Source organism: Camelus bactrianus, chromosome 9, assembly GCF_048773025.1.
Source record: "Camelus bactrianus isolate YW-2024 breed Bactrian camel chromosome 9, ASM4877302v1, whole genome shotgun sequence".
Classification (NCBI taxonomy): Eukaryota; Metazoa; Chordata; class Mammalia; order Artiodactyla; family Camelidae; genus Camelus; species Camelus bactrianus.
In genome coordinates, this window is record NC_133547.1 from 12,696,038 (window position 1) to 12,721,212 (window position 25,175).

Consider the following 25,175-nt stretch of genomic DNA (forward strand, 5'->3'; position numbering starts at 1 on the left):
GGATCTGGGCTCCCTGAGATGGGTTTGAAGCCCCATGGGTGGGTCTGGGGTCCCTGGGGTGTTGTCTGGGGTGCCTGGACGTGGGTCTGTGGTCCAGTGAGATGGGTCTGGGGTCCCCTGACCTGTTATCTGAGGATGCCTGGGCTGAGTCTGGGTCCCCCGGAGGTGGGTCTGGGCCTGCTGAAATGGACTTACAGCGCTCTGGGGTGTTATCTGGGGATATTAAGGTAGGTCTGGGGTCTCCTGGGGTGTTGTCTGGAGTCCTGGGGTAGCGGGGAGGGGCAGTGAGTTGAATCCAGACCCCTGAGGGCTTGCAGTACAGGCCCCACCCCTGCACGCCCGGGCTGGCCCTGACCGGTTCTCCTCGGGGACGTGCAGCGCCATCATGGTCAGCGGCTCCTGGCACTGCACGGCCCAGCCCAGCCGCTCGCCGGCCCGCCGTGTCTCCACCTGCAGGAAGTGGTTGGGCATGCGGCTCCAGGAGATGGGCATCAGCATCTGCACCTCGAGGCGCGGCGGGCACTGCGGGGCCGGGTTCCTGCGCTCGCTCAGAAACATGGCGGCTGACAGCGGCATGATGTTCTGGGGGCACAGAGGTGTGCACAGCTCAGCATTCCTTGCCTCTCCCTCCGCTCTGCTTCCAGGGAGACCTCCCGGATTGTCCTCCCCCGTCCCGCCCCGCTGCAGCTGCTCTGCCCGCCAGACCTCTGGCACCTCCTTCCTCAGGCGGCCGCATCACTGCGCTCTTACCTTCTGCTTCCCCAGCTCAAACTGGATGACGTTCTGGTGCGTGGGCAGGACAAAGACGGCAGGAAACAGTTTTGTGTTGGGTTCCACCTGTCAAGAGAGAAGGGGGCAGGGTGAGGAAGAGGGTGAACCCGAGGTGCTGTTGACTCTGGATTGGAACTCTGGGGCTGATTGCCCCAGCTTGATCCTGCTGGTTTCTACAGATCCAGACTCACACTGGAGGCTCCACAATGGCCCTGAGGTAGCTCACGGGCTGCACCACCTCTGATCCAGCCAGACCAACCTCCTCCAACTCCCTCAGGACAACCTGTCATCTGGGTCTTTGGGCACATCATGCCCACCCCACCCCACCCCCACCACGAATACTATCTCTGTTTCTCTCCCAAGCATGCTCATTCATCGAAGCACAAAATCATCCTCTGACTGTGCCCTTCCCGCCAGCCCTTCCAATCCTCGCAGAGGAACCCACCCAGCCTCCACCACAAACAAACATCACTATTTGTGGAGCAGTCTTGTCAAACCTGAATCTAATTGCACATCTGGACCCACCTCCCAGTTTACAGGAAATACAGGGGACAGAGGAAAGTGTTCAAATGACACTGTAGGGATGCATCAGTCTGCTTCAGACTGTGGGAAACTAGGCCAGCCCTCTTCAGATGGTAGTGTGCACATGAGTCCCCTGGGATTTGTTAAAATTTGGATTCTGATTGGGCAGGTCTGGGGAGGAGCCTGAGAGTCTGTATTTCTGACCAGCTCCCTCCCACTGAGGTGATGCAGATCTTGCTGGTCCAGGGACCACATTTTGAGAAGCAAATCTCTACTGGACAGACAGACTGGTTTCTTCAGCAAACACATTTCAAAGAGGAAAATGGAAGGGAAATCTATATGTGAAAAGAAATTCAAGGGACATAGCAACCAAATAAAATATATCACCTTATTTAGATTCCAATTCAAACAAACTGTAAAAAGACATTTTTGAACTTTGAACAAACAGAGAAGTTTTAACATGGGCTGGATATTTGAAGATATCTAAGAATGATTGGGTTTGTGATTTTTTTGGATAAGAGTGGTATTGTGGCTATGCTTTTTAAAAGAATCCTTATCTTTTAGAGTTACATACTGAAAAGAGACAAAACCAGATGATATCCAGGATATCCTTCAAAATCATCCAGTGGGTGTGGAAGTGAAGGTGGGTGTGGAGGTAAAGATAAAACAAGGTTGGCTGTGAGTGGGTGCTAGTTGGAGCTGTGTAATGGGAACATGGAGGTTCATCATGCTATTCTATCTTTGTATATTTTTGAAATTCTCCACTTAAAATAGTTTTGTAAAATAAATAAAGTTAAATGGTTAATGGATGGATAGGCAGATATATATGTGATAAATCCAGTGTAGTAAAACATGGATGGTGGATTCGTGGTAGTGGGTATATGGATGTTCACTGTACAGTTTAATTAATTTTGCTGTATGCTTCAAATCTTTTATTCTAAAAATGTTGAAAAGGAAAATCACACCTTAGGATTCTGCCCCATCTTAGAGTATTCCCTGATCAGTGAAAAGGTGGCGACTGGTGTCACCCAGACCAAAAGGGAATATAAACCTCACTCCAAGGTCAAGGTTTTGTTATGTCTCCTCCTTTCTGGGTGTCAGTTCAAATAATGGTTCAACTAGGTGGTCTCCCAGGGACTTCCCAGCCCTGGCCTGACCTAAGGACAGACTAGGGGCTGTTTTCGTCCTGTCTTTCTGGGGTCTGTCCTCAGAGGGTGTCTGGGAGGGCTGTCCCCAGATGCTGGGACATGAGGATACTATTGCTAAGCTGCAGAGGGCTGGGCTTACCTGGAAAAAGGTGTTGCTCTCTTTGCCATTGGCAGTAAAGGTCATCAGGCCAGTGGCCAAGTCCACCAGGCAGCCAATGACAAGGTCTGTGTGGCTGATCCGGCCCTGCTGCCCGGGACTGACGAAGTCTCCACCCCACACCATGTAGCAGTTGCTGCACTTGAGGCTGGAGGACACAGGAGTGGTCAGTGCTCAGATCCTTGGCTGAGGCACCCTGGACCCTGGACACCAGCTTCCCTGAGCTCCAGGAATCCCATGACTTCAGAACCCCATCCCCAAACACCCACCACCCTCAGACTTGAGTGCTGAAACCCCTCACCCCAGACTCTGAGCCCCAAGGAGCTAGAATTCTTAGAAATTGGTGGAGGGTGGTGGCGGGGGATGGGTGGTTCCTGAAGGAGGAGAAGGAAGGGGAGCAGGAGGAGAAGACAGAGAAAGGAGGTAATGTAGAAAGAGGATGGCTGGATAGAAGAGGAGGAGAAAATGGAAAAGAAGAAATGGGGTAAAAAAAAAAAAAAAGAAGAGGAGGGAAAACACAGAGCAAGAGCCATTGGAGGAAGATGAACGGAAGGGGGGTGGGGAAGGAGAAGGAAACGCCCAGCGCGGACCTCCCACTCCCACAGCCCCACCCCTCCCAGCACCTGCTGTGGATGTTGCCTTGCTCGTCACCCATGGTCACTGTCACCGCCCGGACTTTGCTGAGGTCGAAGTTCATGTCGTGTTGATGGTAGTCGGGGGTGACCCAGCCCACCCACACGCAGCTGGGCTCCTGGCCAGCGAAGACCCTCACAGAGTAATAGTACTGGAGAGGCAAAGCGGGGACCAGTGGTCAGTGGGCGTCCCTAGGATTCTAAGTTGGTTTCTATGGATTCACAGCATCCTCTGGAAGTTTAACAAGAAGCTGCCAGATTTGAGACCCCCTGGGTCTGTGTCCCTCTGTTTCTGTGTCTACTGATGGAGTATTTAGTATTTCTAGATTCAGGAATCCTTGGGGACTATTTTGTGATACCTCCAAATTTGAGTCCTTCCCCTAACAAATAGCTCACTTAATCCTTAATCACTTAATCCTTACAATCACTGTCAAGTGAATAGTTTTTATCTCCATTTTACAAATGGGGAAGCCATAGTGCTTCTACAGAAGAGAAGACATAGAATGGCGAAGTGACACCCAGGTAGCCCGTGATCCTAACCACTAGGCTGCTTGTCGCAGAAAATAGTCCAGATTTGAGGGATCCCCAAACTATATTGGAATAATTGTGAATTTTGGTTTCCAGGAATATACTTGAATAGCTATTAAATTAGGGGGGTATTGAGTTTATTTGGGTGACCCAAATATTAGGGTCCCGAGTCTAGGTTGGTTTATTCCCTGGATTCGGTGATCCCTGGGAGTTATATCAGTGTGCCTCATGGCTTCATTGTGTTCCCTGCAATTTTTAGGTCCCTAGCTATGTGGATTTAGGGATTCAAAGGGTTAAATCAGTGTGTGCTATATTATGTGGTCTCCAGTGTATACTGGGGTGTCCCTATGAAGGGCAATTACTGGAGATTACAGCATGAAATTTGGAAATCTGGAAGGCTCCACAGTTGAGGGTCCCCCATTCGCACCGTGGTGGTGTTGAGGATGATCTCAGGGTCATCACGGTCGTCCGCAGGCACCACCTCGTGAGGCAGTCGGGGCAGAGTCGGGGTGGCTGGTGGCTGGGTCATCATGGCGGCCTTCTTGGCCTTGAATAAGAACCTGGTGGTGGGAAGGAGAGGCTGTTATGAGAACCACTCTGAAGGCCAGCCCCCTGGCCCTGCCACCACAACATTCATGCCCCCCACATCCGTCCTAACTGTGCTCCATTTCTGATACCCATGGCCTCCTGTCCTGAGGGCTGGAATTCCCAACTGTGCCAGCATAGCCCATCCCGGAGGAGCTCTGTGCTTTCAGATGCTGGGCCACCCAAACTTAAAGGTGCCTCTGGGAACATGGAGGTTCCCTTTGGCACATACAGTGGCCCCCCAAGTCAGCATTTCTCATATGGGTGCTAAAGGCATTTGGGAACGGACAGTTCTTCGTCGTGTGGCACTGTCTTGTACACTCAAGGCATGTAGAGTCCCCAGCAAGCAGCACCTCCCCCCAAAACTGAAGACCAAAAATCTTCCATCATTTCCAAACATCTCTTGCCAAGAGACACAGAACTACATCCCACTGAAATCCACAGTAGGGGGAAAGCAGATTTCATTTCAATTCAAGTTTAATGCCCTTTGAGGGTCTCCCTTGAAGTAAGCTTTTGGGGGGTACATTTGAGACACAGAAATGACTCCAATTTAGAAGACCAGTGATGTTCACTGGGATGCCTTGGGATATAGTCAACTTCCCCAAGATTCTGAGGTCCCCTTTAGTGTTCACAGCTAGTGAAAAGTTTTGGGTCCCACTGGGTACAGCAAGGACAGTGGAGTTCTCTGTAGACATGGGAGCACCCCAATTTTACATTCTCAGGGAAATTAGAGCATCCCAGGGAAATAGTGGCATTCACTTGAGACATAATGGGATCCCTCAATAATATATGGGGCCACTTTGGGATCCAGTGGGGTTTCTCGAGTTATTGAGGTTGCCTAGTTGGCAGTCCCAGGACAGACCCCAAACCACATCCTGCTCCACCCTTGACTCACCCTCTCTTCTTGTTCTTCTCTGTGGTAGCGTCCTTCTCATTCTCTGCCCTGGGAGGCTGGGCCTCTACCCCAGCCTGGGTGGTGGCCCCGGGTGCCCCCTCCTTGACAGACCCTTCTTTGCCCCCCTCAGCCTCGCCCCAGCGCCCAGCTGAGCGGCGCAGGTTCTCATAGTCAGGGTCAGGTTCTGCTGCCCGGGCCTCATCCTCGGCTGGGGGCTGCAGGCCAGGCGGGGCCAGGGGGGTGGCCCCTGCGGTGCAGCGGAAGTGCTGGTGGAACTGGACTGGAAGGCTCAGCCGGAGAAAGATCATCTCTACCAGGCTGTTCTGGGAGCCCCAGGTGCGGTGGGTGAGGCGCAGGCAGGGGGGCGTATCCACAGTGCCGTCCACACGAGCCACCTGGGGAGTGGGAGGCACAGTCAGGAGGGTCAGCTGGACCATTGGTCCTAAACCTTAGGCCTTAGAGTCACCATTAGGCCTTAGAGCACTGTATAAGAATTAGCCAAAGACTCACTCCTCTAGGTGGATGAGCTCCCATGGGACACAGCTTGGCCATGGGGTGCATGCAGCTCTCTGTCAATCTTTGTCTGGGTACCTTTGTACAGTGGGAAGCCCTGGTCAGAGACTGGAATCACTTGGGGAGCTTTCAAACCTACCTGTGCACAGGTCTCATTCCAGAACAGGTCACCCACCCACCATCCATCCATCCATCCACCTATTCCACAAGTATTTACCAAGAACCTACTATGTGCCAAACACTGTTCCAAGTTCTGGGAACACATCAGTGAACAGAACGAAGGCTCTGCCCTCCTGGTATCTTGGGGAGAACTCTTGGGGATAGCAGCCCAAAAGGGTCAGAGTTTTGTAAAGCTTCCCCAGTTGAATTTTTGCTAAACTTGCTGTTTGTGGAAATATAACACTCAGAAGAATGCACACCTCATAAGTGCACAGCCTGACGAGGTTTTGGATTGACCACACCTGTGTACACAGCACCCAGATAGAGAAACAGAATGCACTCAGTCTCCCTGGGGATGCCCTCGGTGCCCATTTAGTCACTACCCTCTCAAAGACAGTGATGGATTTTGGCCTAAATAAGGGGCAGGAGCTGACAGAGGGACAGACGGCTGGACTGTGCACTCCAAAGACTGACTCTCACGTCTTCTGGAGACTCCCATAACAACTGAAGTGGCTCCCTTTCCTTGATGCCCTGCTTCAAGTTGACCTCCTCAAGGACCAATTGCCAAGACAGACCCCTGTGCTCCTCGCTAGCCAGTGACTTCACCCTAAAACTGTGCAACCAAGATTCGCTGTTCCCAGACTGTCTACAGGGTCTTTTTCCCTCCTCTCTCTCTTAAAATCCTCTCTCTCTTATAAATTTGTTTGCCTCTGCTCCTTAACAAGTGTACTGACCATCTCCTGCCTGTGATTTGTATGCAAAGCAACTAAAAGTCTGAGTTATTCTTTCACAGTAACATCCTCTTGACTTAACACACCACAGAGTAGCTTTGCCTATTCTTGAACTTTCTATGAATGAAATCCTACAGTATCCTCTTTCGTGTCTGGCTTCGTTCCCTCAACGTTATGTCTGTGAGATTCGTCCATGTGGTTGTGTGTAGGTTAGTTTATTCATTCTTACTGCTGTCCAGCATTCTGTTCTTCGGGTGGAGAACACCATCTGGCAGTGACAGGGATTGGGAGGTTCACGTCTACTCCACAACCTCTCCCACCCCAAGCACCTCTCTGGTGCTTGTGCCTCCAATCTCGCCTCCTACAATCCACTGTCCAATAACGACCCTTCCAACCACACTTGTCCACATCAAGACTGGACATTCCCCTGTTTAAAACTCTTCCATTTTTACCTAGCCTTAAAATGCCTCCCCGTAAGTTATTTATTAATTACAAAGAGAAAAGTAGTGACTTTACGGTGGAGGAATCTGGCAGACTCCACCCAACCAAGTAAGTCACTTTAACCAAAGTTAAGATCATGAGTCATAAGACATAGTGACATGATGTCCAGTCTAATATCCTGTATGAAGCAAGACACAACCTCTTTGCTGTGGTTTTCCTGCCAAATATGTGTAACCTGAACCTAATCATGAGAAGACATTAGGCCAACCCAAGCTGAGAAATATTCTGCAAAATAACTGGTCTGTACCCTTCAAAACTGTCAATGCCATGAAAGACAAAGAAAGACTCAGGACCATTCTACATTAAAGATGAATGAGACATAATAACTAACTGTAACATGTAATCCTGGACTGCATTTTGGACCAGAAAAATAAAAAGAGACATTATTGCCACAATGAACAAAATTTGAACGTGTGATTATAAATTAGGTAATATTCTGAATCGATGTTACATTTCCTGATTTTCATAACTGTGCTTCTTTAAGAGCATAGCTTGTTGTGAAGAAATGCATGTTTAAACATTTAGGGATAAAGAGACATGACGTCTCCAACTTCTTCAAATAATTTAGAAAAGAGAAAGAGATTATGTGGGAAGGATCTGAACGATGGGTTAACTGAGGCTCAGGAGGAGACAGTCACATCCCCAAGATCACACAGCAGGTAAGAGACCAACCTCAGGTCTGTCTGATTCTAAAACACCAGCTGATGCTCAGCCATGTGAAATCCCAGTTCTTCCCAGGTTGGGAAAAGGACTATCACTTTGGTCTTTTTGGTTTTTTTATCATCAGTCTCTGACCTTGAATTTAACCTTGGGAAAGAAAGACACTATAGTCTAAAAATTAGGATACTCAGATTAATGAAGAATTACTAAAGATAAATAAACACACACACACAGATAACTATTAGTAATAAGGTGTCAAAATGTACCCAAAGACTTATATTTCTTTAAACCTTTTGTAGGATCAGATAGTCATAAAGGCTGGAAATTTCCACTTGGGTCACTTAATCCAGCTTCTCTTTTCTCCCTTCCCCAATTTTAGAGGCAAGGTACCAGGAGCTCAGAAAGGTGCAGTTTGCCAAGGTTATGCCCAACAAGGTAGCCTTGGGAGCCCATTATCCTGACACCTACTTCTACATGGTTTATGGGTTAACATAGAAATAAAAGAGAAGTCCAGGGAAGAGAATCATGGGGGAAATGAGAGTTGGGGGCAGATCAGGGGGGACTGAGTGGGGTCGGTTCTCACCTCATAGTGGGGGTGCTCAAGGGGCACAGCCTCAAACTGGGGAAGGCTTTTGCTGAACCAGGTGGTAACTGGGCGCTGCATGTTGATGGCGAATGGCTCAAAACCTTCCTGGAGGCCGCAGATGGCAAAGAACCGCAGGGAGCTCACATCCTGACCCAGGTTCAGGTGACCCACCTGGCCAGGTCCCAAGCTGCAGACGGGCAGGAAGCCTGGAGGGAAGGGATGGGTGGACAGGGGTGAGGGTAGGTGAGCAGGGCAGGGGTAGCTACGGGGAGGAAGTACTGTGGAAAGAAGGGACAGAAGAGTGGGAGGCTGGAGGGACAGAGTGGGGTCAGGTGAGGTGGAAGAAAACCAGAAAGGGGCCATGAGGCCAGCCCTTACCATCCCCAACTTCAATATCCCGGAATGCTGTCTCAGAGCCTGAATCGGACATGAGGACCTCTCCATTGAGGGTGAAGATAATGGTGTTCTCTGTGAGGTCGATCATGCAGCCCACGACATCACCCGACTGCCAGGGACGCCCAAATAGTTCACTACCCAGGTGCCAGCGCTGGCCCTGTGAGGAGGCAAGAGGAAGACATGGTGTGGGAGAGACAAACAGAGACATGGAGAGATACAGAAGCAAGGAGAGACATGTAAAGATATACATGCAAGGCATCAGGTCCAGGGCATGTGGAACGGAAGAGGGGTCACCCCCACGGTGTCTCCCATCTTTCCCCACATTTGCATCCAGGATTCTTGGAATGTAAGGGATAGGCATTTATGTTTCCCTTCCCACTAATCTCTGTATCTCATCCCTTCTGCCTGTGTTCTCTACTGTTCCCATGGCTGGGGCTAGAGTAACACAGACCACCAAAGTGGTGGCAGGACGGGCTGGGGTTGGCAGCAAGTAGCGGGATGGAAAGGAAAAACTAACCTATCACTGTCCCCAGTACACACCCATACACACTCGTATGCCCCTATAATAGATCAATGGAAAATGAGATGGATGGATGGATGGGAAGCAGGGTGTATGGCTGGATGGCAGAATGAAATGAAAGCTGAGATGGGTTGATGCAGGGCATGAAGAAAGTGTAGATAGACACATAGATAGGTGGATGGTTAGATGGATGGATGGGTGGATAAATAGATGATGTATGCATGCATTAAGTTATTGGATAGATGAATGGATAGATAACTGAAATCACAAATTGATTAAATAGGTGAATGAAACTAACAAATACATGAAGAGATGGAAACATGGATGGCTAAGTGGTTATTTGGACAGATGAGTAGATGGATGGATGAATGGATGAATGGATAGTTGGATAGTTGGATAGTTGAATAGAGAGGCAGATGTTGGATGGATATATGCATGGACAGAGAGAGAGAAAAGGATGGATGGATGGGTGGATGAATGGATGGATGAGTGGATGGGTGGTAAGGTAGATGCAAGGATGGGTAGACAGAATGAGGCACAGATAGAGGCAGGGCTGGAGTGTAGGAGCTGTGGGAAGGACCCCAGAGTCTGGCAGAGTGGAGACCAGGGAGCTACCCACGCGGTGCCCATTGAAGACATAGGCCAGCTCATCAGCTCCCAGCTCCACGTCAGGCCGCAGCTCGGGCCTCGCCCAGCCGACTCGCATCTCACCCGTGGTAACTGCCTCGAACTCGAAGTACCAGCGGCCGGTCTGCACCGCGTAGGATTTCTCTGCCCGGAAGATGCGCACCCGATCCCAGCGAGACTGGCTCTCCACCAGACCTACAAGTGGGGCCAGGCAGAGTCAGCGAGGCTGGGTTGCTGGGAGAGACCAGAGAAAGTAAGGGCCTTGGGGGGCTTGGTGTCAGAGGAGGAGAGCTGGGGAATCTCAGGGTAGTCACAGAGAGGTAGGAGCGACTTCCTGAGTGAGACTTTCTCCTCCCCTGTCCTAGCAGTCAGAGCTCTGAGAGGACATACTGACAGAGACACGGAGGGAGAAAGGCACGTCATTCATGCTCGTAATCTGGAGTTAAGGGTCAAGATTAAGGTTGATGGTAAGAATCAAGGGTGGAGAGCAGGATCCGGGAAAGGGAGTCAGAGTCGGGGTCAAGGAGAGAATAGAAATTGGGGTTGGGGGCAGGGGTTGAGAAATTGAAGGCTGAGGACCACAGTTAGGGTTAGGGGTTGAGGCTTGGATGGGGGTCAGTACAGATCAGGGGTAAAGTTAGAAGAAGGGGTTAGAGGCTCTCTGAGCCCTTGGTTGGGTGGCTCCATGTTGCAGCTATAGTCCAGAGGACAGGGGACAAGGGTCAGAGCAGGGTCAGGAACTGGAGTCAGGGGTCAGGGGGAGCGCTCACCGGGCTCCTGGTCTGGCTGCCCAGTGTCACAGCCTTAGCCCAGGCAGGGCTTGAGTCAGGTCAGGTCAGTGGTCAGGATTGGGTTCAGAATCAGGGACAGAGTGTCAGGATTGGGGGAGGGGGTCAGTGTTGAAGATGTAGCCCATTGAGGGGCTGGATTGGGTCAGAGGTCAGGAGTCAAGGGGCGGGGGCAGGGGCAGGGGCCTGTGGTCAGCACTCACTGGGCTCCTGGTCGGGCGGCTCAATGTTGTAGCCGTAGCCCAGCAGGGTGCGCACGGCCTGGCAAAGGCTGTCCCGGTTGCTGCGCTTGGTGGCCTCGTCCAGCAGGCGGTAGGGCACGAGGCGAGGGTTCCGGCGGGAGGGGATGTCCTGCACAGAGCTGTAGCTCCAGCCCTGGGCCACGCGGTCCCGTGCCCACACGTTGTGGCCATTCTCAGCCAGCCGGTCCACCAGTGTCGTCTGTGCCGGTGTCAGTCTCACATGGCTCAGGTCCAGCGGCGCCGGCTTGTACCCATTGCTCATCATGTACCTGCCAGTGCAGTGGGGCTCGGTGGGACCAGACGCTCACCTCCACTTCGGGGCTCTGTGCTAGGGGACCCTTGACTTCTGACCCCTGTCCTTAGGATCCCATGATCCTCAGCCCTGGGCTTTGAAATTTCTGACCTTTGATCTCTGACATCAGGGTTCTATAGGACTCCCTTAAATAAGATACTCTGAGATACTTGACCTCTGACCGCAGGATCCTGTGACCCTAGTAAGGGCTTTGACTTCATTGACCTCTGGCCTCTGTGACCCCGTCATCTTGATTTTGGGAGTCTCATCTGTGACCCTGGAACTCTCTAATCCCTAATCTCTAACTTTGAGGCATCTTACCTCTGATCCCAGACCCTGTCATTCCAAACTCCTGGTTTGCAGTCCTTAACCTTTGAACACTGGCCTCTATCCCCAGGACCTCTGATCTCTCACATATATTTCTAAGATCCCTTACGTAAAACTCCTACAATTTCTTACCTCTTTCATTGACCCCTCACCTCTAACTCAGATATGACCTCTGCTCCCTCATTTTCCTCAAACTCCGTGGCAGACCCCCACTCACTCCCGCTCTCTCTCTGGAATTCCTAACCCCGCATTCCTGATTCCTAACACCTCCCCAGGACACTCACCACTGACTCCGGTGTCCTGACCCCTGGTTCTATGACCCACACCCAAACCCACAGCCCTTTGTCTCTGACCTCTGCTTCCCACACCAGCCCTCCACTGCTCCAGCCCTCACGATGACATCCCCAGACCCCTACTCTATTCCCCAGGTGGGGCCCGGGCCACCCATACTCACGTCTTGGGGAGTTTTGTCTTCTTAAGATTGTCTTCTGCTTTTTCGTCCGCCATGCCCACGTGGCAGCCCAGCGCCAGCAGAGTCCTGGGGCGGGGAGCAGAGTCAGGGGGATGGGGTCCCCTCACATGGCCTCCCTGCCCCCAGCTTCCTGTCCTCTAGCCCAGCTCCTCCCCTCCCCCAGCCCCTGTTGGCTCCATCTCTGGGTCTCCAGATCTCTCCACATCTCTTGCTCTGGTTTTGGGGGCGTCTTGGTCCCCATCTCTCTCTGTCTGGGTGTCTGTCCCTCTGACTCCTGTCTCTCCCTGTCTCTCTGTCTCTGTAACCCTTTGACTGTGTTCATCCTTTTCTGTCTGCTTCTTTCTTTGTCTCTTTCTCTCTCTCTCACTCTTAGAGCATTTTTCTTTACACCTCTGTCTCCCTTTCTTGCCCTCTGTCAGTTTTTGCCTCACAACCCTGCCTCCGTCTCTTTTTCCTCTGTCTTTCTCAGTCTCTGTCTCACTCTCCTGTCTCTCCTTGCCCTCCTGCCCAGGCCCCTGCTCCCTGGCACCCCCCCTCACTTGAGTGTCTCCCCCGACATCTGGAGGTTGTAATTCCTCTCAGGCTCCGGCAGGCTGTGGAAGTCCACGAGACACGGGTGCAGCCTCTTATTGTCATCCCGAACCTGGAGAAACCCCAGAGTCAACTCCTCGGTTCCCCTTCCCTCCCCCAACACTCCAGGCCGTAACCCCTGACCTCCCACCCCAAGTTCTGCCACCCCTTCCCCCCACTGCCAGCCCCTCTCCCCTAGTGAACCATTCTCACTCCCCCACAGCGAGTCAAGCCTCACTCCCTCGTGCTGCAGGCAGTCTCCTCACCGGGCCGTAGGTCCAGCCCTGCTCGATGCGAGTCAGTGCCCAGAGTTCATGGATGTTCTCTGCCAGCTTCTCCCGAATACGTTCCAGATGGGGAGGCAGGACAATCTGGAGGCAGGGGATGTTGGTGAGGTCCCCGAGTTCCCTCCAGCCTGTGCCATGATTCCTCTTCCTGAGAACATGTATGAGCCCTGGACAGTCCCCCAACAAACTCTTTTGACCTTTCCTGCCATCCGAGCCCTGCTCCCCATCACCTCGTCTGGCCTCCAGGTTTGATGCCCAGCTGAGTAAGCACTTAGCATGTCACATATATTAATTCGTCTAACCTTCACAATGATGCTAGAGGTAGGTTCTATCATTACCCCCTTTTCCTCACAGGTGAGGGAACTGAGGCACACAGAAGTGAGGCCACAAGCTCACAGTAACATGCTGATGAGTCTCTTAAGCACAACTTATGTCCCCTCCTACAGGGACATGCTTGGAAGGAAGGGAGGAAGCTCAGGTTGGGATAAGAGGAGTGGAAGAGGCCTGGAATAGAAAAGATGCCCAATGAATTGTGGTGGATAAGATCACAGGCTTTGGAATCAGACCGCCTGGGTTCATATCAGCTGTGTGACTTGCACAGGCTGCTTAATCTCTCTGGGCCTCACTTTCTTCAACTGTATATTGGGGGCAGCAATAGTCCTTTCTTTAGGGGGCTATAGTAAAGACTTCCTGAAACTAGGATTCTGCCTCAAGAAATTCCTTTGCCTCCGCTCTGCCTCAGTTTCCCCACCTGTTAACAAACCCCCAGCTTCCAGCTCAGCTCCCCACTTCCCTGACTCCTAAGGGAGTCTGCCTCACTAGGAAACCCTTGCAGGGCAGGTAGTACCTGGACAGTGTCCACGGGGCAGGGCACAAAGTCGGTATGCGACAGGCAGCGGCTCGGGCCCACCAGGTGGGGTCCCCGGGGCCCCTCCCGCCGATACTCCTTGATGGGTTCCAGGTGGAGTCGCTCTCGCGGGAGAACAGCCTCATGGCAAGGGGCATAGCCAGGTGGAGGGAGGAACTTGAATTCGCCATGGCGGCCACCAAGGAGGAACCGCACCCTGGATAAGAGAGTGGAGTCACTACTGGGGGCAGTTTATAGAGGAGAGGCTGTGCTCAGTAGGGGTACAGGAGCAATTGTGGGATCAGTGGAAGGTTCTGGGGAGACCTGAGGTCACTGAGCAGTCATAGGTTCATGAAAGTAATTTAGGAGTCAGGAAAGTCTAAGGTCAAAGAGAATGTCTGACACCAATGAGAATCATTGGAAAACCAAAAAAGGAATGTGGGGTCAGGTCACTGGGGGAGCTAATCTAAGGTCATGGGAAGGTCATTTGGAGGAGGCACTGGGTCAACAGAGCATTTGGAGATACCAGAAGGTTTGGGGGAGACCAAGAAGAAGATCATTAAAGAAGTTACTGAGAGTCTGGAGTAACTTCAAGATAATCATAGTCACCGCTGAATGGTGAGGAAGTCATTCTCAGAGCTCAGGGTCATTGGGAAAAGACTGGGCTATTGAGAGGTCTTTGAAATAACTGTGGTCATTGAGGGGTCACTGGGAGATTGTGGAGCTATTAGAATATCATTGAGAGATGCTGGGGTCACTGAGAAGTTATCAAGCACATGGAGTCATTGGGAGAGTCCAAGATCATTGAAGGGTCGAGGAGCCTTTGTGGTCATTAGAAGATCACTGTCAGAGTCTGGAGTCATTTGGATGTCATTGGAAAGGCACAGAGTCATTAGGAGAGTCACAGGTCATTTGAGAGGTCATTGGGAGAATCTGGTATTATTAAAAGTTCATTGTGAAATTTGGAGGACACTTAGAGATCACTGGAAGGCCATGGGGTTGGGGAGAAGCTGGAGTCACTCGGAGGGCACTGAGAGTGTCTGGGATCATGTAGAGGTCACCAGGACCTTCATGTAGAGATCTGGCCAGTCAGTTCTGAGGGTAGGCTGCTGGGTCTTGACCCCATAGAAGGCCGTGGAGTGCTTACAGAAGCTGTCTCCGGACAGTCCCAGGTCTGGGAACTGGCAAGGGGGCAGGGGCACGTCCTTACTTGACACCAGCCGAGAAGCTGACAACAGGGAAGAAGAGCCCATCAAGGTTGAAGGCTTCGAAGACACCCTGCACAGGACAACCATTGATGCGGAAGGAGATGGATGGCACGCTGAGGTCCAGGCAGCAGCTGACCACGTCCTCAGGGGCCAGGAGGTGCTGCCCTGGGGAAGTCACCAGGCGTGGTACATGTCCTGCACCAGGGTGACCAGGGAGAAGTCAGAGGACCAATGAAACCAATAGTCTCAAGAAACAAGGGGCAGATATTAGAGGATCCTATGGGGTCTGGATTCTAGAAACCCTAAGGTCAAATGTTCCTTAGAGATTAGGGGCAGGGGTCAAGTTTCCCCAGAGGTTAGGCTCTTGAGAGCTGTGGGATAAGAGAATAAATTTATCCCAAGTTAGGATTCTGGAAGCTTTGGGATCAGAAGTCAAAGAGCAGAGGTCATAATAATCTGGGCAGTTTTCTGAGATCTCTAGGGCAGGGATCAGACATCCTCTGGGGTCAGAGTTCTGGAGGCTAGGAGGAAATAGGTTAGGGCCAAGATTCTGGAAGCTCTAGGGTTAGGGTGCCTGGAAATGAGTGACAAGGGGTCAAAGTTAGCCTGTTTTGGAAGTCAGAACCCCAAGAGCTCCAAAGTGTGTGGTGAGAGCCTTAGAAACTTGGGTCAATGGTCAGGGTTGAGGGTCCCCTAGAAGGGTCCAGGTACCTGTCCAGAGATGCAGCCCATCAAAGCCGTAGGAATAGAGGTCATCGCCGACCCCGTTGCCGCCCCAGCCCTCGCCGCCCCCAGGGTAGGGGCTGTAGCCCTCAGTAAGGGCCCAGCCCACCCGCAGGTGGGTGGCCTGAGCGGTCAGGAATGGAGCCACCTCGTCCACCATCACTTCAAAGTACCATTTGTTGTACTGCGTGGAGCCCTCTGCTCGGCCCACAAAGATGTTGGGGCGGATGCTGCAGGAGAGACAGGACAGGAGAGGAGGATGAAGGAGAAATGGAGAGGAGAGCCAGGCTGGTGGGGATAGAGGGGAGAGGGAGAAAGGCAAAGAGAGGCATACACAGGAAAAACAGAAAGGCAGAGACATGGAGACAGAGGGTAAGAGACAAAAAGACACAGAGAGAAAGCGGAGGCAGAGACACACAGAGAGACATCAAAGGACAGAGAAGAGAGAGATGGGAGAGAGACCAGGAAAAGGAAATGGAGGAGAAATAGACACAGACAAAAAGACAAAGACAAAAAAAGCAAACACAGAAAGAAAGAAAGAGAGAGAGAAAGAAAGAGAGAAAGAGAGAGAAAGAAAGAAAGAAAGAAAGAAAGAAAGAAAGAAAGAAAGAAAGAAAGAAAGAAAGAAAGAAAGAAAGAAAGAAAGAAAGAAAGAAAGAAAGAAAGGAAGGGAGGGAGGGAGGGAGGGAGGGAGGGAGGGAGGAAGGAAGGAAGGGAGGGAGGAAGGAAGGAAGGGAGGAAGGAAGGAAGGAAGGAAAAGAAAAAAGAAAGAAAACAAAAGAGAGAAAGAAAGAGAAAGAGAAGGAAAGAAAGAAAGAAAGAAAGAAAGAAAGAAAGAAAGAAAGAAAGAAAGAAAGAAAGAAAGAAAGAAAGAAAGAAAGAAAGAAAGAAAGAAAGAAAGGAAGGAAGGAAGGAAAGAAGGAATGAAGGAAAAGAGACAGAGGCAGAAATGGAACAAGAGAGAGGACAAGAGGCATGAGGAGCCAGGGGTGAGCTGGGGCAAGAGTGGTCAGCTGTGGGGACCAGTGTTAAGTCCTGGGGTGGAAGATGGGCAGAGGCCCATCCACCTGGGTATGGAATCTGAGTCAGGGAGAGGGGTTGAGAGGTTCTGAGTTCTGGGGTCAGGGGTTAGGCGACAGACCTGGTGACATAGTTGATGAGGTTTGTCTGCAGCAGAAGCTCGCGGCCAGGGAGCAAGTTCTCAGTAATGAGATCTTGGTTGGAGCGCACGGCCACGCCGTTGCACACACACAGGGAGCACAGCACATCCAGCACCTGCAGGTCAAGGTCAGAGGTCAGGGTGTTAGGGCATCAGGGGAGGGGGTTCTAGGGTGGAAGGCCCAGAGTGGAAAACCAGAAGGATGATGTGCCAGGATGGGAAATGGAGATTTTGACTGAGACGAGGTGGTGAAAGTGTGGGCTCAGAGATCACAGAGAGGTCAGGGTCAAAGAGAAAGGTCAGGCGAGAGGCTGGCGGCCATATGAGTTGGGAGAAGGCATCAGCATTGGAAGAAGGGAGAGACTGGAGTAAAAGGTGAGAGGTCAGAGGGAAGAGTGAAAGAGTCAGTCAGTGAGCGAGAACAGGGATCAGGATGAGGCTTTAGATCAGTGAGGGTTGCAAACTTGTGTCTTCAGGAGCCAGTCGGATAATGGAAATACATGAGATGGTTAGAAATAATTCAATAGGAACCAGTAAGACCTGTGGCAAACTGGAGGGTGTGTGTGCAGCCCACCTAAAGTCTACAAAATTAGAAATTAAAAAAAACTTCAGAGATCTAATGGAGCACCTTCTGTAGCCCCGAATCCATTTAAGAACCATGAGTCTGAGACCTTTGTGTTGAGATGAAAGTGTGTGGCAGAGGAGTTCAGGTAAGAGATAAGACAGGGACGGGGCAGGGGGACAATCTGAGGGCCACGGGGAAAGGTCAGTGTTCAGAATTCAGGGGAAGAGAGGTCAGGGATGAGGGGCCAACCTTGTGGTTCCTCCCATGCTTGTCCAGGAGGGAGATGACGGACTTGATGTGGTTCTCTTGGATGATGTTCAGGACCTCAGGACTCTCAATCAGGACACAGTACAGCACCTCCAGGATCCCTGCACAGGGATCAGGGTGAGAGGTGAGGTGGCTGCAGCCCTCCTCTACCCTCAAACCTCCATCCCCTCCCCCTGGGTTCTCCTACCAGAGGAGGCTTCCAGCCGATCCAGCTTGCTAACCAACCAATCCAAGTTGTTGGAGAAGAGGGCACAGTTGGCACGATTTCCACGGATCAGAGAGGCTGAGGGCGGAAAGAGGGGTCAGATCCAACAGAACTGGGAATGTGGGGTGCTCTGAGAGGTCAAGACTGGGGCCCCTTACCCAGGATTTCATAGAGCAGGTTCACAATCTCTTTCCAGGACTCGGCTGCCTCCTCCCCTGCAAATTCCGCAAAGTGGGCGGCAGTGGTGTAGACATTCAGGCGGTCAATGCAATTCAGGATCAGGGAGAGCATCCCCTGGGGTAGCGAAAACAGGGGGGTCATCACAGGAATCCCACGCCCCTCCCTTCTTTGCCTTTCTTGGATTTGCTAATTCACATTCCTTCAACAGCTATTAACTGTGTTTTTCCCAGATCTACACCGGTGCGGTCAGCTCCACGTCCCCTTTCACTCCCAATCTCCCGCCTCTCCTCGAAGCCCCGCCCATCAACCCAGTCCGGATTCTCTTCAAGGCCCCGCCCTCTCATGTGTCCCCGCCGACCCACCTCCCCTCCCTGTTCACACAGGCCGGGTCCTTCCTTCCTCGCGCCCCTCCACCTGTCCCGCCCCCTCTCAGACCACTGCTACCCCAGGTCCCGCAGGTCCCGCCCCTCCCACAGGCCCCGCCCCCCGCGCCCACAGACCCCGCCCTCCCGGGCCCGGGCTTCACCTCCTCCTGGAAGAGGCTCTGCCGGTTACGCAGGCTGCGCAGCTTGCTCTGCTTCTCCTCGTGCTGCAGCTCCTCGGAGGGCGGCTCGAAGTAGCCGATGAGGTCCTGCAGGCTCAGGATGACCCCCTCGAGGGGCAGCGTTGTGCCTGCCGGCGACCCGGAGCCCCGCGGTTTCCCGCTGAAGCTGTCCAGGCCCCTGCGGGGACCGCGCACTTGTCAGCAGGGGATCTGGAGCTCTATCTACCGAGTACCATCCCCACCCGGTCCCTGCAGGACTCCCACAGACACCCCTGTTTAACAGAGGGGGAGACTGAGGCGCAGAGAGAGAAGGGCATGGCCCGAGGCCACACAGTGGCCAAGGGCAGAGCTGGGACTGGGACACGCGCCTGTGTCAGGACAGGGGGACAAGCAAGCAGAGGTCAGGGCTAGGGAGGTCCAGGGTGGAGGGTCTGGGTGTCGGGGGGGGGGGGCGGTGGTGAAATTAGGTGTGATCAGAGATGTGAAGTCAAAGGCATGGTTGTTGGGGTCAGAATAGGGGTCAAGTGTAGAGAGGTCAGGAGTTTGTGTATGTTAGACAGAGGGGTGGATGTCAGAGGTGGAGATGAAAGGGTCAGGTGCACGAACACCAGGAGCATGGGGGTCAAGGTGTGGCACCCGGGGCAGAGCAGGCAGGTGGCTTACTTGATGAACTGGTTGTACAGGCCTGCGGTGCTATAGATCATGCGGGCAGCCTGGGACTCCTCCTGCTGGCAGCGAGTCAGTGACAGCGCATCGTCCATGTGGCCTTCCTGGTGCAGCATGGCCTGGCAGCAGTGGGACAGAGAAGTCAGGAGGAGGTCCAGCCACGCAGGGCCATGCTCCCCAGACCTCCATCCAGACTCTAGCTCCCAAGTTGCCCCCAACCTCCACTGAATTTCTCTGCCAGCCCCTCTCCTCCTATCCTTCCTCAATTGTCTCTGCCTTTCATTCTCAGTCTCTTTCTATCCCTTCCCCTCTCTGTCTCTGTCTCTGTGTCTTTGTTTCTGTCTATCCATCTTTGTCTCTCTCATGTCTATCCCACACTTTGTCTCTCCCTCTCTGTCTCTATCTCCATCTCTCTCTCTGCCTCTGCCTCTTTCTTTCTCTTTCTCTGTTCCTCTTTGATTCTCTTTGTTTCTCCCTCTCTGTCTCTATCTAGTCTGTCTCCAGGCCAGACTCTCTCTACCTGTATCTACTACTGACTTAATATCCCCCACCAGAAAGCTCTAAGGGCTCCCCAAACTTAACATGTCCCAAACAGAACGCCTGAACACATTTCTGGGAAGTGAGACCATCACGGCTGCCAGCTCTCCCCTGAGCTGACCTCCCCAGGACCCCGGCCAGTCCAGCAGCTGTAAATACCATCCGCCTGCTGACCACTCCCACACTTCTCTCTGGCCCAGGCACGTGTCTACATCCTCTGCTCACATATCCAACTACAGGCACCCTTTTTTGCAAACAAGTGCCTCCCTAGTCTTTCTACTTAGTCACTCAGTGAGTCTGTTGAGTGGCTCTGTTCTAGGCATTGGGGGTAAAGCTTCAGAGCCTGTCCTCCTGAGCTGACACTTGACTATCCTTGACTGGGTTAATGACACCTTCTTTCCAGTGGCTCAGGGCAAAAAAGGCAAAAACCATGGCCTCATCCTCAACCCCTCACCCTCTCACACCGTAATCCAATCTGTCAGAAAATTCTGTTGGCTGCACCCTCAAAACACAACCAGACCCTGTCACCTGTCACCTGTCCCCACCCTGGTGCTGTCCACTGTCATCTCCTACCTGTATCAGTGCAGCGATCTCCTCCCTGATCTCCCTCATCCACCTCTGCCCTGCTCCCCATAGTCTCTTCCCACAAGCAGCTCAGGAGCCCTTTGAACCTGAAACAGGTCACCCCCACCCCGGCCTGCCCAAAACACTCTTGTGGCTCCATCCCACACAGGGTAAAAGCCAGGACCCTCCCCACAGCCCCCAAGACCCTACATGATCTGTTCCCGTCACCTCTTTTCATCTCTCACCACTCACCCCACGCTCACTCTACTCGAGCCAAACTAGATCTCCTTTCTGCTATTGCAACAAACCAAACTCATCCCAACCTCAGGGCCTTTGCACATGCCATTCCCTCTGTCAAAAGTCACTTTCCCACTCTCCAGTTGTAAAACTATGTACTTCACAAGAGATAGTTTAGTTGCTGTGTCTGAACACAGGGAAGGAAGGAAACAGGTCTGTATAGCTGCCCTATTTTTCCACACATACATCTGGAACAACTGGGGTCTGCAGTCATTGGTTGGTTGTTATTCTCAGTCTGTTACTATCTATCTTTTTCTCTCCATCTCTGTCTTTCTTATTTCTGCCTCCCTGTCTCTATCTTTCTCTAGTTTTCTGTCTCCATGTCTCTCTGTCCAGATTTCCCTCTCTCTTCATACACATATGTGTATCCATACACCACTAGAATACGTATATAGTCTTTCTTTTTTCCTGTCTCTCTGTCTCAGGTTCCCTCTCAGTCTTTGTCTTTCTCTCAGTCCATCCTCAAACTCCTGAAGGCTCCAGCATGACCACCCACCATCCCCTTCCTGCCCCTGCCTGTACCCCACCCCTTCGGGCTGCTGGGCACCCACCTTCTTCTTGAGCACACCGAGCCGCAGGGCCTTGTGGTCCGGGGCAGCATAAGTGAGCCACAGGCCTGAGGCCACGTGCTGCACGAAGCACAGTGACTCCCCATACTTGATTTCAGGGGGGCCCATGCCCTCCACATCCCGCTTGGGGGCCGTATCCAGCTTCTCCTGCAGAGGCGGGGAACAGGGGTCAGCCTCCTCTGCCTGTGCATTTAATGGGGGTGCTCCCCCCGAAAGACTGCAGAGTGAGGGCTGGGGTGGGATTTGGGGCTCCAGGTGAGGGAGGGGTCTCCTGACCCCACTCACCTTAGAGATGCGGAAGCAGAAGGAGGTGGCCTTGGTGTGGGCCTTGCTGGCATCAACCACCACTAGGCCCTGGTCCTCAACGAGTGCCAGGTACCGCCCGGTGGTGACATGCCGGATGCGAAGTGGCTGGCCCCAGCGCAGGTGGCTCCCACTCCAGCTGCAGAGGGTAAGGACAAGGGGGGTCAGAGCCCCCCAGTTCTCCCACAGATAGAGAGACAGGACACCGCAGTCTTGGTCAAAACCTCCTCAAGTCCTCAAATATTTTTTAGGGTCCCCGGTCCTGCTTCAGGAACCCTAGTCTTCTCTCAGGCACTCACTGCTTCCTCCGGGTCCCCCAGCTGTTTTTGGTGTCCCCAGTTTTCCCAGGCCCACCATTTTCTCCCCTCAACTCCCCACAGTTTTACTCGGAACCCTGATCTCTCCCTCAGGAACCCCCACCACCTGCAAGACCTCCTTCTCCAGGACTCTAGGACCCCAAGGACCTTCATTGCTCTCTTAGGCTCCCCAGATCTTCCCTCCAAACACTCCAGTCTCTTCCTCAGTTCTTTTTTCAAGACCCTCTTCTCTTCCCAGGTGCCCCCAGGAGCCCCTAGCCCCTGACCCAGCCTCCTTCCCTGCCCCTGACCCCCACCTGATTCTCAGCGGCTCCAGTCTCCAGAGGGAGCGGGCGTGGGTGCACACAGATCCCCCCTCATAGTAGACAAGCCTGGGTACATGGAAGAGAGTGAGGTCAGGGGTTCAGGCTCCAGCTGCCCAGAATCTGATCCCTAATCCCAACCATAGCATTCCAGGACCACCTCCCCATCCAAACTTTGCCAACCCCCACCCCCACCCCAAGACCCCAGGCCCTCTTGTTCTCAGCCCAGACCTGCGCTGGTCATCACTGTCAGCGGGGGAAATGGTCAAACATTCATCCATGTGTCCATGAAAGAGGCGGAGGACGTGGCCCCCGGTCACGTAGCCTGGACAGGAGTGAGGGAAGGTAGTCACAGTGGGGCTGGAGCCCTAGAGAGGCCTGGGAGCCAAAGAAGAGTCTGGAGGCCCTGTTTGTCCCCTAAGGGAGGTGGGAGGCTGGGGTCAGGACTCTGCAGTTGGAGATCTGAGTTTCAGGGTACAAAGTGATAATCTGGGGTTTGGGCTCATTTTTTGAGGCCTGAAGTGGGGGCATGAGATTTGGTATCTGAATTTGGGATCTAAGTTTGGGGGTCTGGGTATGCAGGGTTGAGGTTGGGAGGTTGGTGGATCTGGGGTTTAAAGGTCTGAGTTTGGATTTCTGAGGCTGGGGTCAGAGGATGTCATCAGAGATATGGGTCTAATGTTCCCTGATACTGGGGTCTGAGTTCTAGGGCTTGATTTGGGGCCTGGGTTTAGAGGTATAATAGATGGGTCTAAAGTCAAAGTCTGAATGGTGAGTGTTATTTTGGAGGTCTAAGGCTGATGACTGAGGTTTGGAAGTCTTAGCTTTGGGGTCTGAGTGTGGGGAGATACGAACTTTGTAGTTAGAAGCTGGTGGGTGTGAGTTTCAGGGTGTGATATTAAGGCCTGAGTTTCCAGGTCTGTGGTTTGAGTCTCAGCTTGGGTGTAGCTTAGGGCTTTGAGGTTTGAGATGTGAGAATTGGTCCAAGTGTTGAGGCCATGCTTTAGGGACTTAGCATGGGAGTCTGAATCAGGAGATGATTTTAGAGATTTGAGGTTAAAGTTGGAGGTCTGAGGTTGGTTGGCTGAAGTTTGAGGTCTGAATTAGGGGTCTTATTTGGGGGATCTGAGTTTGAATTTAGGGGGGTTGAGGGGCTGAGGTTGGGTTCTGAGATGATAAACTGCAAAGTAGGTGTTCTAAGCTATGGATCTGAGTTTAGGGGTCTGACCTCCATGACCTGAGTTTGGCAGGTGAACTTTGGGATCTGAATTTGGAGTCTGATATTGAGTTTTGGGTTTGGAGACCTGAGCTCTGGGGTTCTGGATTTGGGGTTAGTTAGAGATCTAAGTGTGAGGGTCATAATTGGGAGATCTAGGTTTGGGATCTGAGGGGTGATGTTGGAGGTCTGTTTTGGGGGCCTCAGTTTACGGGCCAGAGGTCTGGGGTCCTCACCCTCTTCACAGCCAGAGCAGATGGGGTTCATGTTCCACAGTGTCTGCATGAAGGAAGCGTCAACCTGGAGATCCCCACTGGCCGTCGACAGGTGCTGGGGGCAACCAGGATGTGGCAGTCAGAGATGATGGAGGGTGAGCAATAGTTTCAGAGTCAGAGTCAGAAACCAAGAGTGGAAGCCAGGAAACCGACAGATGGGAGACAAAAAATTTGGGGTCACAGATCAGGGAACTGAGATCAAGTCGGGAAATGGGGCATCAGAAACCAGAAATTGGATGGAAACTGGAAATTGGGAGTCAGAACGTTGGGGCCAGAGACCAGACAAACCAATAAGGAAATGGGGTGCTCTCAGCCCTCCAGGGCAGTAGGACCTGTGGTGGGGGTGGGGCTGCTCACCAGGTAGCGCTCAGAGGAGACACTGACGAGGATGAGGTCATCCCCAACTCGAACCTTCTCTCCTTCTGACCTCTGCTTGGAGGCAGGGTGTGTCGTCCACCAACAGGCCTCTCCTATGGGTGGGGCGGGGCGGGGGCTGTCTGGATGGTGGCTACCCAGAATGCTCTTCAATGCATCCCCAGCCACTGAGCCGCTGCCCTCTGTCCCACACTCTCTTATTACTGCCACCAACTCTGCCTTGCAGTCCCCCGTTCCTGCCCTCAGACTCTCTGCTTAGGATTCCCTCCTGCTTGCCCAAGTCTCTCTGGCCAGAATGTGTCCATCCACACCCTAGACTATCAGCACCGAAGTCCTCCATCTCTGCCCCTAGAACATTGCCATGCCCGCCCACAGGGTTCTACAGACCTTCTGGGCCCCAGCGTCCTGCCTTCAGTGTCCCCATCTCACCCCCTCCCTCCAGCCCCTGCACCTGTTGCATCCTCCTGCAGTCCCACGTCGAAGGCCAGCTTGTCAGTCATGGAGCGGGAGGTGGTGAGGCAGCTCAGGTACTAGGGTGGTAGCGGGGAGTCAGCCTCCTGGCAGGCATCGCCCTCCCTGCCTCCCACCCCTGCCCATGGCCCCTCGTTGATGCACTCACCATGCCGCTGTGCGCATGCCGGAGCAGGATGGCATGGCCATACAGGAGAGTCCTGTGTCCCCCGCCCTGGGATGACTGCACGGGGAGAGAAGCACAGAGTGAGAACAGACCCTTCCGAAACATCTGGCCTATCCCAGGTGGGAATACGTGCCCCATAAAATATCGTGCTCAGGCCTGGATACAAAGAAGCATCAGCTCAAACCCGCAGCAGATTCTCTGCCTCCGCTTCCTTGCCCATGGAAGCAGAGTCTCTGTCTCTGAGAAGCCCATGGATGGGATGTTTATATTTCCCAAAGCCCACTCCTTCCTCCCTGCTTCCTTCAACTGGTTCACCAGGCCCCAAACTCACTCAGGGGGCTGAACCCCTCTTCCAGGGATTCAGATATCTGGGGACACTCAGGGAAGCCCCTGCATCTCTTGTCCCATGACCTCGGAACTCACCTGCCATAACACAGCTGTGCACTGGGACAGTCCTACCAGTTGTTCAACATTGGAACATCACCCATAGGGACCTACCCTGGGCTGCCA

General features: G+C 52.7%; 1 protein-coding gene across 4 annotated transcripts in view; it reads right to left on the reverse strand.

The window, feature by feature from the left end:
- Positions 1 to 25,175, reverse strand: part of RYR1 (ryanodine receptor 1) — a 106,398-nt gene that overhangs the window by 74,335 nt on the left and 6,888 nt on the right. For all 4 annotated transcript variants that reach the window (XM_074369713.1, XM_074369711.1, XM_074369712.1 and 1 more), the window contains exons 4-33: positions 24,648 to 24,722; positions 24,480 to 24,558; positions 24,011 to 24,123; positions 23,615 to 23,708; positions 22,394 to 22,487; positions 22,157 to 22,231; positions 21,526 to 21,682; positions 21,223 to 21,387; positions 19,271 to 19,392; positions 18,590 to 18,785; positions 18,042 to 18,177; positions 17,866 to 17,961; positions 17,661 to 17,779; positions 16,829 to 16,962; positions 15,676 to 15,917; positions 14,967 to 15,159; positions 13,757 to 13,973; positions 12,889 to 12,993; positions 12,592 to 12,695; positions 12,035 to 12,118; positions 10,923 to 11,230; positions 9,924 to 10,126; positions 8,767 to 8,941; positions 8,386 to 8,594; positions 5,239 to 5,633; positions 4,186 to 4,318; positions 3,222 to 3,382; positions 2,581 to 2,746; positions 751 to 837; positions 356 to 582 (exon numbers count right to left, since the gene is read on the reverse strand). In XM_074369713.1, coding sequence (XP_074225814.1) covers positions 356 to 582; positions 751 to 837; positions 2,581 to 2,746; positions 3,222 to 3,382; positions 4,186 to 4,318; positions 5,239 to 5,633; positions 8,386 to 8,594; positions 8,767 to 8,941; positions 9,924 to 10,126; positions 10,923 to 11,230; positions 12,035 to 12,118; positions 12,592 to 12,695; positions 12,889 to 12,993; positions 13,757 to 13,973; positions 14,967 to 15,159; positions 15,676 to 15,917; positions 16,829 to 16,962; positions 17,661 to 17,779; positions 17,866 to 17,961; positions 18,042 to 18,177; positions 18,590 to 18,785; positions 19,271 to 19,392; positions 21,223 to 21,387; positions 21,526 to 21,682; positions 22,157 to 22,231; positions 22,394 to 22,487; positions 23,615 to 23,708; positions 24,011 to 24,123; positions 24,480 to 24,558; positions 24,648 to 24,722 — 4,664 coding nt within the window. The remainder of the gene's footprint in view (positions 1 to 355; positions 583 to 750; positions 838 to 2,580; positions 2,747 to 3,221; positions 3,383 to 4,185; positions 4,319 to 5,238; positions 5,634 to 8,385; positions 8,595 to 8,766; positions 8,942 to 9,923; positions 10,127 to 10,922; positions 11,231 to 12,034; positions 12,119 to 12,591; positions 12,696 to 12,888; positions 12,994 to 13,756; positions 13,974 to 14,966; positions 15,160 to 15,675; positions 15,918 to 16,828; positions 16,963 to 17,660; positions 17,780 to 17,865; positions 17,962 to 18,041; positions 18,178 to 18,589; positions 18,786 to 19,270; positions 19,393 to 21,222; positions 21,388 to 21,525; positions 21,683 to 22,156; positions 22,232 to 22,393; positions 22,488 to 23,614; positions 23,709 to 24,010; positions 24,124 to 24,479; positions 24,559 to 24,647; positions 24,723 to 25,175) is intronic.